The 18673-nt window shown below is 40.2% G+C and overlaps 1 protein-coding gene across 10 annotated transcripts in view; it reads left to right on the top strand.

Annotated features, from left to right (window-relative positions):
• The window catches only part of foxj3 (forkhead box J3), a 165747-nt gene that overhangs the window by 78586 nt on the left and 68488 nt on the right, over positions 1-18673 (top strand). For all 10 annotated transcript variants that reach the window (XM_043675672.1, XM_043675671.1, XM_043675670.1 and 7 more), the window contains exon 2: positions 9183-9637. In XM_043675672.1, the coding sequence (XP_043531607.1) occupies positions 9320-9637 (318 nt within the window). In that variant the 5' untranslated portion in view covers positions 9183-9319. The remainder of the gene's footprint in view (positions 1-9182; positions 9638-18673) is intronic.

Here is an 18673-nt window from a genome sequence, read left to right as displayed (position 1 = left end):
AAGTTAGGCTACATATATGTATTGAGCTCAGGTCTGGAACCCACAATTTAGGAAGGGCGTGATTGTATTGCAGTGGTTGCAGAGGACTTTTACCAGAATTTTGCCTGGTCTGGAGAGTTGATGAAAAGAGATTAAATAGAATGGATTGTTTTCCTTGGAGTGAAGGAGAATGAGGGAGAAAATGATTGAGATGAGTAAAATTATGAGGGGCATGGTAGACAGGACGGCACTTTTCCCCTTGTAGGGATTAATGAGCAGTGGGCAAAGACAAGGTAAGGGACAGCAAGTTTAGCGGGGATGTGAGGAATAAAATAAGAGGATGAGAGCTCAATGCCTGTGAGGATGGTAAAAACAGAAACCGTCAACGTATAAGAAGTATTTAGCTGTGCATTTGTGAAGCCAAGGCCAAGTGCTGGAAGATGTAATTATAACAGTTTGGTTGTTTTATCCAGACTCATTAGGCTAAGGGTCTTTTTCTGTATTGTTGATGTAAATGACTGACTCTATGCAGCAAAGGAAAAGCTGGAAATACTGCAATGCATTAGAGAAAGACAGACAGTCAAAATTTCAATCCCAAAGATTGAACCCCATGCGCCCAAGAGTTTTTATACCTGAAAAGTTAATTGAAATCTGTTTCTCTGCAGATGTTATCTGCGTTGAGAATTTGCATAATGGAAAAAGCAGTTATAGTGGAAATACCAGTTATGTCTGAGAAAACTCAATTATCCATCTTTTCAGTGGGTGGGGTTGGAGTGTAATGGAATACTTAACTATCTAACCCTGAGCCTTGAGGATGTAATTTTTGCAAGATAGTGCGTTAAAATCTAGCACTACCCTTATTTCATTTGCTTTTGATTTGCACTTTGTTATTAATTCTCGTGTGAGAAGTTACACCATGTACAAATTGAGGTGGTTTTACCAAACAAAACCTTACATGTAATGATGTTTAAATTATCTCTGTCTGAAAATAGGTGGCTTTGAATAATTAGATTTCAAAATCCAAGTTTGTAGGAATCTTGCCGTTTTATTGTGTGCTGAAGGTGTGATCCTTGTCAAGTGAACAATTTATGTTGAAATGTAAGTCAGTCTACGTTATCTAACCTGGTTGTCACACCCATTCATTTTCCTTGGGAAGATGAAATTCACCTTGTTTAAATCTTTGACTAATGTTCAAAAATCATCTATCGAGCTGTCTTGTCACTCGATCTTTGTTTGTGTGCTTCCTTCTTTTACATTTATATGCTAATGAAATTGTTGTACAGTCCTGGCCAAAGCGGAATGCAGAGTAGACAAGCAGGAGGCTGGGAGAACACTGCAAACCCGGCAGCATCAGGAGGTGGAAAAATCAAATGTTTCGGGTGTAACCCGAATTGCAATCTGTTATTGGAGCTCTAGGCTTTGAGCACTTCCAGATTACAGAGAATGGACAGGGATAAGGTTTGTGAAAACTAAAATCTGTTGGGATCAAGAAAAGTACACAGACTTTCTTTTTCTTCTGTCCCCTCATTTCTAAATGATCTTGAAAATCGCTATACCTGGTTAAGTTCAAGTTTAGTTTCCAATATGACAAATGAAAGCAAAATACTATGAATCTTGAAAATCTGAAACACAGAATTATAGGGAAACTCTGCAACTCTGGCAGCATCTGTGGAGAGTGAAACAAAATTTATGCTAGTATCATGGGTATAGAACCACACATCTGCAAGTTTTTTTTTTAAAAAAAGAACTATATTCCTGTTTTTGGGTCAGCGTTGTGAACTTGCCTGTTTAAGTTTATTTCTCCTATATTGGTAAAAAGATACCATCATAGATTAGATGTTGACTGTTTGTTTAATTTCTAATACTAATTCAGCTGTAGTTCAAGTTGATTGGAAAGCATCTCCTACATAAGTTGGAATCTCCTTGGAATGACTGGAGAACTGTTTCTACAAGATGTGGCTCCACAGTACAGATTGACTGTCTGAGACTGATTGGTGTGGGAACTAGGAAGGAAAATGTCAAATGCCATCCTCTGTCGGGCATCTGAACAACAATGAAAACTCAATCTCCCGATTTGTTTTCTCCATTCCTGTCCCAAAAGAATCATGATGTGATTTTCATTTGAAATAATACTTTTTTTAAAAGGAGTGTTTCTTGTGGCAGGAAAATTTGGAGGTTCAGTTTATTATTTGGTGAGCTGTGGCTATTATTGGCAAGGCTTTTTTTTTGCCCATCTTACTTGCATTTGAGAAGGTGTTGCTGAGTTGCCACCTTCAAATGCTGCACTTCATCTGGTGCATATACACTCATAGTGCTTCTGGACAGGAGTTAGGATATTGAAGGAATAGTGAAATGCTTCAAATCAACACTGCTTGTGAGGAAACTTGCAAGTGGTTGTATTGCCATGAATCTGCTGCCCTTGATCTTCTAGGTGATATTGATTTGTATATTTAGAAGGTGCTGAAAAAGGAGCCTTGGTAATTTGCTGCATTGCGTCTTGTAGATGGCACATGTTGTTACCATTGTGCACTGATGATAGGTGGGTTGCATTGTCCTGGATGCTGTTGAATTTGTGTTGCTGGAACTGCATTCATCCAGGCTATGGAGTGTGTTCCATAATGTTCCTCACAGGTGCATTGTAGATGTTGGAAGACTCTGGGGAGTTAGAAGTTATTTGTCTCAGAACTTTCAGCCTCTGACCTCTTGTAGTCATAGTATTTAAGTGGCTGCTCTAATTTAATTTCTGGTCAGTGATAACTCCCAGAATGGTTTTATTAGGGAATCATGCCATTGAATGTCATTCAGGTGTTATTTACCCAGCACTTCTGTGGTTTTGAATGTTGCCATGTCAACGTTCTTTGTTCCAGTTTTGCCATGACTCCTTGGGGGGCATACTTTTGCAAATACTGTCTTCTCAAGAGTGGTCAATTATGCCTTTCGCAGCCAAGGTTATAACAAGATCAGGAGCTGAGTATTAATACGATTTGATAACCCTGTCTACAACACCTTCCATCCCTTGATTGAGAAAATTGATAAAGTGGTAATTGAGCAGGATATAGAGTAGCATGTAATTTTTCATATCAGCTAGATGCCAGTGTTGTAGCTGAAATGGAACAGCTTGGTTAGGGGGGCACAGCTATGTCTGCAACACAAAACTTCACTGCTATTACTGTGACTTTTTCACAAGTGAATTAAGTTGATTGCAAGCTGACATTTACAATGTTTGCGGACCTCTGGGAGGAAGCTGAGAAGGATTCATCCACCAGCACTTCTGACTGATAATGGTTGAAAATTCTTCAGCCTACGTTTGCAGATGACACCAAAATTGGAGGTGCAGTGGACAGCGAAGAAGGTTACCTCACACTAGAGTAGAATCTTGATCAGGTGGGCCAATGGGCTGAGGAATGGCAGATGGAGTTTAATGTAGATAAATTTGAGGTGCTGCATTTTGGCAAGGCTAATCAGGGTAGGACTTACACACTTAATGATAAGATCATGATGAGTGTTGCTGAACAAAGAGACCTTGGAGTTCAGGTTCATAGTTCCTTGAAAGTGGAGTTGCAGATAGCTAGGATAGTGAACAAGGCATTTATTGTACTTTCATTTTTTTTTCGTCAGAGCATTGAATTTGGAGGTTGAGAGGTCATGTTGTGCTTGCACAGGACCTTGGTTAGGCTACTTTTGGAATATTGCGTGCAATTCTGGGGTCGCTGATATAGGAAGGGAACTAGAAAGGGTTCAGAAAGGGCTTTCAAGGATATTTCCAGGATTGGAGGATTTGAGCTGTCGGGAGAGGCTGAATAGGCTGGGGCTGTTTTCCCCGGAGTGTTGAAGGCTGAGGGGTGACATTACATAGGTTTATAAAATCATCGGGGCATAGATAGGGTAAACAGATAAGGTCTTTTCCCTGCGGTGTGGGGTGCAGAACTGGAGGACGTAAGTTTACGATGAGAGGGGAAAATTTTAAAAGGGACCTAAGAAGCAACGTTTTCATGCAGAGGGTGGTGTGTGTATGGAATGAGCTGCCAGAGGAAGTGGTAGAGGCTGGTACCATTACACCATTTAAAAGGCATCTGGATGGGTAAATGAATAGGAAGGGTTTAGAGGAATGTGGGCCAAGAGGTGGCAAATCAGACTAGATTAATTGAGGATATCTGGTTGGCATGGACAAGTTGGACCGAAGGGTCTGTTTCCGTGCTGTACATCTCTATGACATCTTTACTGATGGCAGTGGAAGAGGCCAGGACCTGCATGCCCTTGACTGAGTAGGAGGGGGAGTTGAAGTGTTCAGCCACAGGGTGGTGGGGGTTGGTGGATGTGGGTGTCCCAGAGATGTTCTCTGAAACGATCTGCAAGAAGGTGTCCCAACGCAATAAGGACAGAACCCCCCTGATCATCATCTTCCACCCCACCACCCTCTGCATACAAAGCATCATCCTCCGTCACTTCCGCCACCTCCAAACAGACCCCACCAACCGAGATATATTTCCCTCCCACCCCTATCTGCGTTCCGAAAAGACCATTCCCTCCATGACTCCCTCATCAGGTCCACACCCCCCATCAGCCCACAACCCACTCCTGGCGCCTTTCCCTGCCACCGCAGGAAATGCAAAGCCTGCGCCCACACCACTCCCCTCACCCCCGTCCAAGGCCCCAAGAGATCCTTCCACATCTGTCAGAAATTTACCTGTACCTCTACCAATGTTGTCTACTGCATCAGTTGCACCTGGTGTGGTCCCCTCTGCATCGGGGAGACAGGACACCTTCTTGCAGATCTTGCAGCATCTTTGGGACACCCGCACCCACCAACCCCACCGTTCTGTGGCTGAACACTTTAACTCCCCCTCCCGCTCCATGCAGGTTTTGGGCCGCCTCCACCGCCAAACTGTTAACACCCGACGCCTGGAGGAGGAACACCTCATACTCCGCCTCGGGACCCTGCAACCACATGGGATAAATGTGGATTTCGATAGCTTCCTCATTCTCTCTCTCTCTCTTCCCCCCCCCCCCCCCATTATCCCAGTCCCAAACCTCCAACTCGGCACTGCCCACCGGACCTGTCCATCACACACCCCCTCTGACCTACCACCTTCTCCCTCGCCTCCATCCACCTATTATTTTCTCAGCTACCTAACTCCAGCCCTCTACCACTTATCTCTCAGCCCCCAACCCACAAGCCTCATTCCTGATGAAGGGCTTATGTCTGAAACTTTGATTTCCTGTTCACATGCTGTCTGACCTGCTGTGCTTTTCCAGCACTACACTCTTGCAAAGGTTTAATCTTATTCAAATCTGATTGCTTAACTCTTTTGCTTGTGACATGTACTGTCTGGTGTGCAAATGGTCCCATATTGTAATTTCACCAGGTTGATGCATTATTTTTAAGTATACCTGGTGCTACTTCTGGTCTGCTCTCGTATACTTGTTGTTGAGCCAGGGTTAATCTTCTAATTAGGTGGTTATAGTAGAGGCATATGCCAAGCAATGAGATGACAGATTGTGGTTCAATACAATTTTGCTGATGACCATCATGGTTGCACAGTTGTGAGTTGGTAGATTGTTCAGTCTGTCTCTTTTAGCAAAGTGATAGCACTACACTGTACTATTGAGAGTGTGCTCTTTGTGAAGATGGGACCTGATCTGCAAAAGAACTGTACAGTGGTCACTCCTACCAATACTGTCATGGGCAGATTGGTAAGGCCAAGTCTCGTAAGTTTGTTTTTATTTCCCCCTCTTTATTGATTCCTTCACCACCTACTTCAGACCCAGTCTGACAGATATGCCTTTCAAGGCTTGGCCAAAAGCGGTGGTACCAAACCACTCTTAGTGATGGATGTGGAAGTCTCCACCCAGAGTATATTCTGTTTCTACTTGTTTGTGGTCCCAGGAGCTGGATTTCTGTTTTCAAAAGCATTTTGTACTGCACAGAAGCTTTTTCAAGCCATCTGTTATTATTAAGTAGGACGATTTACCCTGGATTTAAAAGCGCATATGTATGGCACACCACAATTTCAAATGTACCTCTTGTTATAACTTGTTTTGATATGACTCCAAAAATAACAGGAATCAACCAGAACATGACCAAGAATTTGAATGTGTAACATGTGTTGACTGGTTGAAATGGGCATTCCCTCCTCTGAATTTAATCCCCCATTGGTTGTGTAACAGAATGCTCTTGAAATAAATTACAGCAGTTGTGGCCAAACCTTGCTCTGCTGATTTGTCACTTAGGTGGAAGCATTTTTAAAAATTTAAATATTATATGTCATAATATCAGTGTTCTCAGTAGAAACTTACTGAAGTATAAAGTGTGTACAAATTTTATATGGACCAAGTAAAATGTAACTTCACTTCTCTGTACAGCGTAAACTTTCATCAGCTTGAGGTTTGAATTCTGTCATTCTTTACTGACCTTTAAATTACATCCTGCATAAGCAATGGCTTATCTGAAACTTTGCCCTTGTATCTTGTTCACTCGAAATCCAGTTTCCCTGTTTTCCTGTTCTTGTGAAATCTGATGCATTCATTTCTCTAAGATAGGAAATCAAAATTACAGTTCCAATTTGCAAATTTTCATGATTTTTCACCTGAGTTGGCCTGCCAGGACTTCCCCACATTTTCGATACGTGAGGGCTCAACGTAAAAGGACAGATCCACAAATTCTGGTTTGAGGTTCTGTTGTGTTTTTCCTGCCCTGCACTGTCTTTGGTGGCATGGACTTCATTTATTTCCATTCCACAGTTTTGAACACGCTTCCTTAAGTGACTCTTATTTGAAAAACCTCCTCTGAACATTAGTTGCAGTTACCTCGTGAAACACTTTTCTTAAGATCACTAGATTACTGCCAGCAAGACTGCTACAGTTTTTAACTTGTGGGACATTTACAGTGCAAACGGACATTGTTACTTTTCTGCAGCTTTTAATATCCTGACGTTTCTCCCTTTCTGATATGTTTTTGTCATTTGTGGATTTTTCTTATGCTACTTCTTGGTATTTCCTTGACTGTTTCTACTTGGTTTAGTAACTGCCTCCCTTTGTACATCTACTTGTTATGACAGACTACAAATTCTTTTGCATATTAAATCTCATCATTTAACAATATGAAATGATTCACACACTCAAAAAATCAATTTGGCGAACAACTGTGCAGATCCTGTGGAAGGTGACATTTTTACAAATTTTGAGCAATAGAAAATCCTTAACTGGTGAATGTTGATTATTGGAAACAAAATACTGGGTACTTTTTTACAGAACAGCTGCTTTGGTGTAAATCTCTCATTTAGCCTAAAAGTTGGGATTTTCATGGTTTTTCACCTGAGTTGACCTGCTAGGGCTTCCCCACATTTTAGATACGTGAGGGCTCAAAGTAAAAGGATAGATCCAGCCAAAGTTGGCCAGAGTGGACATGACAAAACCAAGCAGTTGAGAGGTTTATTGCAGAAGGTAAAATGCAAGGATCAGCTGTGGAAGCAAGTGTATGGTTCTATAGATCACCAGCCTGACTGATAATAGCAAACCTTTTATTCATTGGCCCTATGGGGCCAAGGAAGTGCCATTCATCAAATATCCCAGTTCATCAAGAGGTTTACATAATCAATATAAAAGTAATTGTAACATTATACATTATTTGCAACATAAATCACTTAAATCATAATAATGCAACTTTGCCTTAAGTAAAACTAAATGGCAGCGAGCCTACTTACTCACACCCTCAACTGACTACTTAGACATTGCAGAGATCGTGATAATACAGTAAACTTTGCCGTATTTGAGGTATATAACTTTTGCCGGTTTATCAAAAGTGCTGGTTCATAAGGTGCCAGTTAAAACAAGAAGTTTGCAGCTGATAATTAATTTAATGGTTATGGTAGAATACGGCATAATCAGACAGAACAAAAATTCACAAAATAAATGGAATGGCTAGATGAGATGGAAGAAAATGTCATTTTCCAATTTTAAATTTTGTTGCCTCCAATTTGTTTGGAGGAGACATTTTGAGGTTCATGTGCAAATCGATAAGGTGTTGACCGCTTGTTCAGGCAATTTCTGGGTTGTTATAATATATATATATTTTCCACAGTGGATAGCATGTTACAAATATAATTATTTTATTCTATAGTATGTGATGTTAATATATTAAATCCACTGGCAACACTAAAGTTGTTGACAAGTTATTTAGATTTGACAATTCTATTACCAAGATGATTTATTTACAGTGGGGGAGATTGGTGAAATGATTCACAGTTATAGGCCCTGTTTTGTTTTATTCTTTCTTAGGAGGTGGGCATCACAGGCTAGGCCAGCATTTATTGACCATTCCTAATTACTCAGGGGGCAGTTAAGACTCAACTACATTGCAGTAAGTCAGGAGTCTCATGTAGGCCAGACTAAATAAGGATTCTAAGGAAGGATGTGCTGGCCTTGGAGGGTTCACCAGAATAATCCTGGAAATTAAGGGCTTGTTACATGAGGAGCGGTTGAGGATTATGTACTGAATGGTGTTTAAAAGAATAAGGAGGGACCCCACTGAAATTTGCAGAATGCTAAGAGGTCTAGATAGAGTGGGTGTGGAGAAGATGTCTCCATTAGGAGAAACTAGGACCCGAGGGGTTAGCATCAGAGTGAAGGGTGTGCTCTTTTGAACTGAGATGATGAGCTTTTTCAGCCAGACGGTAGTGAATCTGTGGAACATTTTGCGACAGAAGGCTATAGAGGCCAAGTCATTGACTGCATTTAAGACAGTGATGACCTATTATAGAATCATAGAATCCTTAGTGTGGAAACAGGCCATTCGGCCCCACATGTCCACACCGACCCTCCAAAGAGTCACCCACCCAGACCATTCCCCTGCTACTCTATATTTACGAATATACCGAACTAAATCTCGCTGAGCACTATGGGCAATTTTAGCATGGACAATTCACCTAATCTGCACAGCTTTGGATTGTGGGAGGAAACTGGAGCACCCGGAGGAAACACACGCAGACATGGGGATTGGTGAGTAAAGGTTGCAAGGAGAAGGCAGGAGAATGGGGATGAGAAACAAGTCAGCCTTGATTGAATGGTGGAGCAGACTAATATTGCTTGTATTTCTTATGGGTGTATGGAGAGGTTTAACACAGTGAATTTTGATTTGATTTGATGGAGTAAATTATTCTCATGCATTTTCTGAGGTTAATTGTAACCTTTTTAATTTCTTTTAGAATAAGCCCACTTCCTCCAATCAAGTGAATCAAGTGACTAGGAATTTCCTGCAGTGTGGCTTATCTTTTGGGAGTGAAACAACTTTTGTGTGGATTACAAACTTTATTGATACCTGGTGGAGGAGTGATTGAACACAATGACGTCAGAGCTGGAGAGCAGCCTGACGTCCATGGATTGGCTGCCACAGTTGACAATGAGGGCTGCCATTCAGAAAGCAGATGCTGCCCAGAATGTGGCTGGTGGTGGGATTGCAAAGAAAACCCCACTTCTGGACCCAAACACTACCCTGGACCAGGATGCACAAAACAAAGATGGGAAACCACCATACAGTTATGCCAGCCTCATTACGTTTGCTATCAACAGCTCTCCGAAAAAGAAGATGACGCTCAGTGAGATTTATCAGTGGATATGTGACAACTTTCCGTATTATAGAGAAGCTGGCAGTGGCTGGAAGGTAAGATACTGGAAGAAAACTGCATTGCTGATACTGCTTAGAGAAACCATTGTAGTTTCGAATTTCAACTGCATACTGTTGAGAGACAATGCAAAGAGCACCTCTAATGTTCTGCTGGGCAAAGCTGTCATCTGCAATAAAACTGCAGTGAGCTAGTGAAAAAGAGGACTTGAAATACAGAAAACCTTTTATGTCTTTAGGGTGCCCTTCACACCCTGTCATGTATATTTAAAATTAGTCATTGGGGCACCGTGTCTATAGTATATCAATGTATGCGCAAACATCCCATAAAGACCAATGAGATAAACAGTGAAATAGTATGTTTTAAAGTATTGATTGAGGGGGAAAAACGCATGTCAGGGTTGTGAGGGTTATCCTTTCCTTTTTGAATAGCTCTTTGAGGCTGCAGGTGGTGTGGGTGCCGTTTCAACCGAGTGTCAGTCTACAGTGCATTACGCCCTTCGTACAATATGCAATGTCAACCTAGATTTTGTTTAAGCCTCGGGAATAGGTCTTGATCTATGACTTTAGAGAATGAAAGGAAGAATTACTACCCTTTATCCAAGGCTGTCACAGAGAACGGGAGGTAACTTAGTCAGGGTTCCTGTTATGTTTTCTATCCAAACAGAAAGTGATCATGAATGAATGGAGGATAGGTATCAATTTTGTTGTACTCCTTGCTAGTCATTGCCTTTAATCAGAGTTAATAAATGTGCATGCTGACTTCTGATGATGTCACCTGGATAAGTTGCTGGTGGTGCTCAGTGCAATAATATTCCAGCAATTTGCCATCAAAGTGGAGAAAATTGGACTTGCCTCCCAAAAAAAAGTTCTGAGGATTGACCCGTATTGAGGCTTATTTACTTCACTATCCTTGTGTGCACAAGAGTTTAAAGAAAGGAAACGTTTAGCAAAATGTTTTAGTGAGGAAAGTTTTAATTGTGGATATTATGAAAATGGAATCAGCTTGCATTTAAGTAGAGGCCCAAGACTCTTCTAAAGGAGGATAATCTGACAAAAGCTGATCAAAAAGCTGAAACATTGGGAAGAGTAACTGAAAGTTGGTTAAAGAGACACAGTTGAAAGGACTAGAAAGGTTTATTCAGTGAAAGATCTGAGTATTAGAGTTGACCAACAAACTTGCATTTATTTGAATGAAAGGATTAAAGTCTTTCATATTGAGCATTATTTTCAGCTGTTCAGTTCCTTTTAGATGATATTCTCTCGAACTTTTGTCTAAAAACAGCTCCCCTCCACATGTTATTGTCATCTTACTACTAAATTTCAGACATCTGATCCTGTTTTCATTTGCAATCTCCACACTCTCTTAAAGAGTGTTATTTACTTCCTAATAAATTGTCAACAATTAAATTTAGTTTATTGCTAATCATTAATTGCAAGTATAAGTATTATGATTTAACTCTTTACATGTTTTCCACTCTGGATAACCATTTCTTTTTGAGTTTCTGCTTGTGACTATCTGTATGGCAACTGCGTTGTCTGTCCCCAAGTACAAAGGTTTTTCTATGTATTTTGTCCCATCTCATAATTTGCATGATAAAGCAGCTGAAGCAGCAGCCATATTAATAGTTTTTTGTCCTGAAATATGTAGTTCTCAAACACATTAATAAGCAGAGGCAGGAGTGTTGTGTCAAAATTTGACGCCATGTATCTAGACTTAGAAATATTCCTGGTTATTAAAAATGACTGCAATTCGAACAAGTCTATATTGTGATGTCTGCTAAGTTGCTGAGTCTTTACAGAATCATTCTAATCAGTGAGTATTTATATGTTTGTTAGTCTTTCATGGCTCTGTTATCTTCTATTTTATCTAAATTGTTTAGAAATTGTGATCCATCTTTGATTCTTGCAATCAGTTTAATGGGTGGTTGAGTGTGTATCTTACAAGGTTACCACCTTGCATAAAAGTAGTGATTACTGGACACTTCTTCCAGGTTTGCTGCCTTGCAAAACAAATTTCACTTATACTGCTACTTAGATGTAATTATAGTGCAGAGTGATACTTGATAGTTTGGTACTGACAATTCATGTTCCAAATCTTCTATAGGGACATGCTTCTCCAGAGTCTGCACTGATTTAGCATGCTGCTTAAATATTTTGTACATCCTTCCAACTGGTCCTATTGGGGTCAGTCTTTGGTTCATGCATATTAAGTAATTAGTTAATTTTCAGTTTGGCTTTGCGTCAAAATTTAGTGCAGTTTCAGTCTTTTAATGTAATAAAATATTGTAGAGTGGTTACAATGTCCAGTATCATTTCATGTGATGCTCAGTGCATACAGTAGTTATTTTAGAATAATTATTCTGGGTACAGTATTAGTGATGTCTGGAAGATCCATATTGTTTGAAGTGTGAGGACTGTAAAATTATGTATCTTTAACTTATTCAGTAAAGAGTGATAGATAGTGATAGTCATGTAGCATAGAAACAGACCCTTCAGTCCAATCAGTCTATGCCGACCATAATCCTAAATTAAACTAGTCCCACCTGCTTGCATTTGCCCCATAATCCCTCCAAATCTGCTCTTATCCATGTACTTATCCAAATGGCTTTTAATTGTTGTAACTGTACCCACATTTCCGATTTACTCTAGATGTGAGCTGCTCCGTCTAAGGAAACAAAAGTTGCCCATCATGTCTTTTTTGACATCTTTTTCCTTTCACCTTAAAAATCTGCCCCCTAGTCTTGAAATCACCAACCCTAGGGAAAAGATATCTGCCATTCATCTTATCTTACCTTACCCCTCATGATTTTATAAACCTCCAAATGGTCTATCCTCAACCTTGTACACTCCTGTGAAAAAAGTCCCAGACGATTCAGCCTCTCCTAATGTGGTAATAGTACATTCACTTGTCATCCAAGTCATTCATATATACTGTAAATAATTGTGGCCCTTTAGGACTCCATTGCAATGAGAACAGGATAAAGAGGCTAGCTTATGTGATTCTTTTAAGGAAGACTGCTGTTTCTCAACTCTCAAAACAGTTGTTGGTCTCTTTGGTTATATATAGGAAGGCTAATTATACTTTTGAAATTATACTCCTGAACAGTCTCACTTTTAGGAGAGCTCAAAATTGGATGTTTTAAGTAAAAGCTTAACAAAACAATATTGTTCTGCTAGGTGAGATTCATAGTTGTCATTAATAATGTCAGACTAACACTTGATTGGTTATAGAGTCATACAACCCAGAAACAGACCTTTGGTCCAACTCATCCATGCCAACGAAGTTCCCCAAACTAAACTCATCCCACTTGTGTGCATTTGCTTCCAATCCCTCTAAACTTTTCCTAATTCGATACCTATCCACCTGTCTTTTAAATGTTGTAACTGCACCTGCAGCTACCGCTTTCTAAGGCCGTTCATTCCATATACAAACCACTGTCTGTGTGAAAAAGATGCCACTAGGTTCTTTATAATCTTTCTCCTCTCACCTTAAAAATATGTCCTTCAGTTTTGAACTCTCCCACCCTGGGGGAAAAAACTTTTGCTATTCACCTTGTCTATGCCCCTCATGATTTTAACAGGTTAACCCTCGAACCTCCTACATTCTAGTGGAAAAAATGACTCAGCGTATCTGCCCTCTCCTTATAATGCAAGCTGTCCAGTCCCAGCAATTTGCTTGCAAATCTCTTGTGAACCTGCTTCAATTTAATGATCAGGGTGACCAGTTTTGAACACACTACTCCAAAAGTGGCCCCACCAGCATTCTGTACAACCTCTAGATGATGTCTCAACTCCTTAAATCAATGGTCTGATCAATGAAGACAAGTGTGCCAAACACCACCTTACCCACCTATTCACCTGTGTCACAGCTTCCATCGAATTATGTACCTGAACCCTTAGGCCTTTCTGTTTGACAACACTATATAAGGCACTGCCATTAAGCGTATAAGTCTTTTCCTTGTTTCATCTTCCTAACATGCAATACCTCATGTTTGTTCAAGTTAAACTCCACCTGCCACTCCTCAGCCCATTAGTGCAGTAGATCAAGGTCCCTTTGTAATCTTCGATAACCTTCTTCACTGTCCATTATGTCACCAGTTTTGGTGTCATCCACAAACCTACTAACCATCCCTCTGAAATCTCTAAATTGTTTATATAAATGCAGACAACAGTGGATCCAGCATCTATCCCTGTGGAAGCACTGCTGGTTACAGGCTTCTAGTCGAAAAAAACAACCTTCCACCACCACCCTCTCTCCAACCATCAAACCAATTTTGTATCCAATTGGCAAGTTTGTTAGTTCTTGAGATTCTTACACACTTCATGCAACTGCAATACACCAACTTCTGTGAACAACATTTATTAAGCAAGTACCAGCATTGGAGGATCACTTAATAGTCTTCCCAATGCTTGCAAAGCATGTCAAGAGAAGCTCTCTGAGCAAGGGAACGTTTCTCCTTTTAATACAAAATCATACATCACAGTCAGTAATGCCCATAAGACAACCCCCAGCCACACCCTCACAGTCACATAGCACTCAAGACAATGCAGTGACCTGATCATTTCCAGAAACACTGTAATTTAGATCATTCCTTAATGTCAAGATTTGGTGTAAATTAATTTTTTTTATCTGCAGGGAGTAATCAGAATTGTAGCTGCAATGTTCTTATTGATTCTGAATTGGGGATGATAATGTAAATTTACTCTGAATAATAGGAAATGGTGATGTAAACTTTTCAAATTGTACTTGCAAGACAGAGCAACATACTACCCTACCCCCCAGGGCATCCAATTTCTTACAGATCAACAGAGCAAATTAACCCCTTAACACCTCAAGCTCTCCTTGAACTCGTGATGTAACTTTACTAACCAGTCTACCATGCAGAACCTTGTCAAAGGCTTTACTAAAATCCATGTAGACAATGTCTACCATCTCCCCTCATCTATCATTTTGGTCACATACTCAAAAAGCTCAATCAAGTTTGAGAGATTTCCCATGCACAAAGCCATACTGACTATATCTAATCAGTCGTTGCCTCTCCAAATGCATATCAATTCTATCTCTCAGAATCCCCTCCAATAACTGTTTTTATGTTTTTCCCTGGGATATGGGTGTCAATACTTGCCCATTCTAATTGCCCTTGAGTGGTGCTTAGGCCATTTCAGAGGACAGTTGGGAGTTAGTCAGATTGTTGTAGGCCAGGTCAAGACAGCAGATTTCTTTTCTTAAAGGACGTTAGTGAACCAAGTGGGTTTTTGTAACAGCCAATGATAGTTTCATTGTCACTAATCCTCACTCTAAATTCCAGATTGAATTAATTGAATTTCAATTCCACATGTTGCCATTGTGGGATTTGAGCCCATGTCTTCAGTACATCAGCCTGGCCTCTGGATTACTGGTCTGGTGGCATTACTACAATACTACCAGGTCTTGGCTTATCTCATTTGGCAGTTGTTTTGCCTCTAAGTGTCATTATGTGTTAACACATGACTGTGTCATCTTTCTGAGCTTGTCTTATTGGAGGTGTTAGCTTTTAGATGAAATATTCAACTGAGATACCATTCGCCTGTTTAAATAAACAGCTGGGCATTTGGTCAACATTATTCTCTGAACTAAAACACCAAAGCAGTTTAACTGACCATTGATCTTATTGTTACCTGTAAGACCTTACTGTGTAGGGTTGGCTGCTGTGTTTGTGGGTATAACCACAGTGACTGTACTTGAGAAATAATTTGCTGTTGTGAGTATAAATGTTATGCTGAGGATGTGGTTAGGGATTAAGTATCCTTTTTCTTCAGAGTGACTAGAAATATCGTTATTGATGAAGAAAATTGGAATGCTTTGGAGAATCCAAATTGTGTTTGTGTTATGCAAAGTACATTTACTGACACTTTGCATTAAGTCCTTCAAGACTGAAGTTCTTGCTAGTTCAGAAATATTAAGTTGTTATCGTCACACTTATTTGAAATAATTGTGCTTTCCCTTTTTAATTTTTTGCTTGGAGGGAAAGATGTTTGGCATTGTGATTGTCAAAAATAATCGTGAAGTGATATGTGTTGGTGTCAGTCTCTGCCAAGTTCAGTGACCGTAAAGGATCATGTTTGCATTAAAAACACCACCTTGAGTGCTAAATAATAGTGTATGGCTCTATTTCCTTTTCTCTCCTCTCCTTGAGGCATTAACTTGACCACTGCATAATTTTTCTGGCCTCACATAATAATTCCATTCACAGCCGATAATTAATGACCTGGAATCTTAAACTTTGTCTCCTTTTTGCCCAATTCATTGGAACTGATATTCAAATAGAATCATAGAATGATTAAAGCAGAGGCCCTTTGAGTCCATCCTATAGTTAAAATCAGCTCAAACCAAAGGCTCCTAATTTCTATAATTTAGCCATTGGATAAATGCACTTGGCTGTTAAGAAGCCATTTGCAAGAATTCTTTCCTTATCGTTTTAAACTGATTCTCTGACTCTATATACTTCTAATGACGTGATACCATGCTGCTTTATAAACACGAGCATAAAACTCAGGCCCTGTTCTTTGCTACATCAGCTAATAATCACTACATATGCCTTTGATTATTTTACTTTCCACCAACCAAATAGTGCCCATATGACTCAACAGAAAGGACCTGACCTTTACACTTGTCTTTTATGTGCCTAATATTGTACATCAGTGTAACTTGCATAGCAGCTTTATTACTGTGATCCAGTGCAATTACTTTCGTAATGTCTCTGGTTGCCTATTGTTTCACCCCAGAAAGCACTGGTGGTCACGTCACTTTGATCTGCAAAGTAAAGCATCAAGTATCCTACAAATACTAATTAAAGGCGTAAATTTAAACTTTACCAACTTCCATCCAATTACTTGCCTGTCACTATGCACTAAGCTCCAGGAAGTGACTTTTGGCCAATAAAATGAAACCATTTATGTTAATCAGAGGAATTTCTGCTATTTGATTAGAAACAATATTACTGACATCTGCAGAAATACTATACCAGCCTTTAATCTTGCAATATGCAATCTCCACACATTTACAAATGACTGTAGCTAAGTTTGCTCATCTAATTTCTTAAATTAATTCTGCAGTGTATCTTTGCCTACATAATCCTGCATTTGTCTATGTTTCACAATGACACAAAAAGATGCTATCCTATGAGATACTTAATAAAGTTAGTGACCCAAAGCCATGGTATGTCTGGTTTGGCTTCCAGTTGTATATTCAGTCAGACTTGGGCTGCTGTACCCCATTTAGTTAAATAGCTTCCCAAGCCGACACCCAGAAAAAGTGGCTAATTGGGTAAGCTGCTGAAAGATCCCTGAGGTGGAAACGTGCACTTGTTAAAACCACTTCTCCTCATGGCTATGAAAGTTTCCAGTCAATTTACCTGTTTCATGGTTGAGTGAAATCAGTTTGAGCAATTATAGATTAAAACTTCCCAATAATCTGACATCCATGGCCAATAAATTAACATGCAATATGACCCTTACTAAGAAACTTATACTTACTTTTTATTCTTGAAAATCCATAAAGCTGAGTTGGAATTTGTTTTAAAATGCTGAGACTCCACATTCTGTCACTTTACCGTGCTCCTATATCAATGCAAATACTTGTCATTCTTTCAAAGAGTGGGGGCACTGCTGGCTGAGCTCTCATTTATCACCCAACCCTTATTGTACAGATGGGTATTTGTCAATTAATGGTCAAACACTTTGCTGTGGGTCTGGCATAACAGTAGACTAGACTAGGTAAAGATGGTAGGTTTCCTCCTATAAAGGACATGTACCAGATAGGTTTTTACAACAACTGCTGATAGTTACATATTCTCTACTCGACGAGCTTTTAATCCTAGATTTTTATTGCTTTCAAATTTCACCGTTTCCCATGGTGGGGCTCAAACCTATGGCCTCAGAATATTGGCCTGGTATTCTGGAGTACCAGTCCAGTGACATTGTTGAAGTCCCTGTTCGAGACAGCTCAGGGAATCCCTGATGGACTCTACCTGTAAGCCTCTTTTGGTTTGTCCTGGAGATCGTACTCTGTAGTTGTCTGGAATATAAAACTCATACAGATTGTTTAGTTTAAATTATTACTTTTATTTACCAATGACATCAATGTTACACTATAACACAGAATTACAAGCCAGGCTTGAGCTTAGGTTTTAAAACCATTAGCGGCGCCAGCTCTTACCCTGAAGAGCTCTCTCAGGCTAGTCTCTTTATTGCTGTGAACAAGCTGTCTTTATACAGAAATTGCTACTGAGATTACAAAAATCACCACGTGTCCTTAATCAGATAAGCAGCAATAAAATGGCACAAGTTTGTAGAGGAAGTGAAACTGATTGACGGGAATGAGTATGCTTGACGATTTAAGCTACATGCATATCAAAGTGGGAAACTCTGATCAAGCCTGGCCAAATGCATTTGCTAGATAAGCTCCTTTTTAACAGTACATCATAACGAGAAATTAGTCTAAACAATGTGGAAAAAGTCATGAGGTAACCTCGCTCAGCTAACATGCCCAGTTCCATTGTCCTACAAAATGGATTTTTAAAAAAAAATCTTAGATTCCCAAAATGCAAATTAAATTCATAACATTCCCGAATCTTGAGCTCCAGGGAACAACGCACAAACATTCACTCGATAGGAGAAAGTGAGGACTGCAGATGCTGGAGATCAGAGTAGAGAGTGTGGTGTTAGTAAAGCACAGCAAGTCAGGCGCATCTGGGGGGCAGGAGAATTGACATTTCGGGCATGAGCCCTTCATCAGGAATCAAACCATGAAAAGCAAGTGTGCACTCAGATCACACCACAAAGAGTTAATCTTTCCAGCAGCTTCCATCCTGTCTCTCTGTCTGTCTATCTCTCTCTTTCTCTCTCTCTCTCTCACTCTCTCTCTCACTCTCTCTCTCTGTCTCACTCTTTCGCTCTCTCTGTCTCTCTCGTGCGTGCTCTCTCGCGCATTCGCTCTCGCGCACGGACTCACTTGCGTTCTCTCTCTTGCCCGCGCTCACGCCCGCCCACCTTCCCCCTCTGGCCCGCCCACCTTCCCCCTCTGGCCCGCCC

The sequence above is a fragment of the Chiloscyllium plagiosum genome, chromosome 34, assembly GCF_004010195.1.
Source record: "Chiloscyllium plagiosum isolate BGI_BamShark_2017 chromosome 34, ASM401019v2, whole genome shotgun sequence".
Lineage (NCBI taxonomy): Eukaryota > Metazoa > Chordata > Chondrichthyes > Orectolobiformes > Hemiscylliidae > Chiloscyllium > Chiloscyllium plagiosum.
The sequence above is the reverse complement of the archived record's forward strand: the minus strand, read 5'-3'. Positions and strand labels throughout refer to the sequence as shown.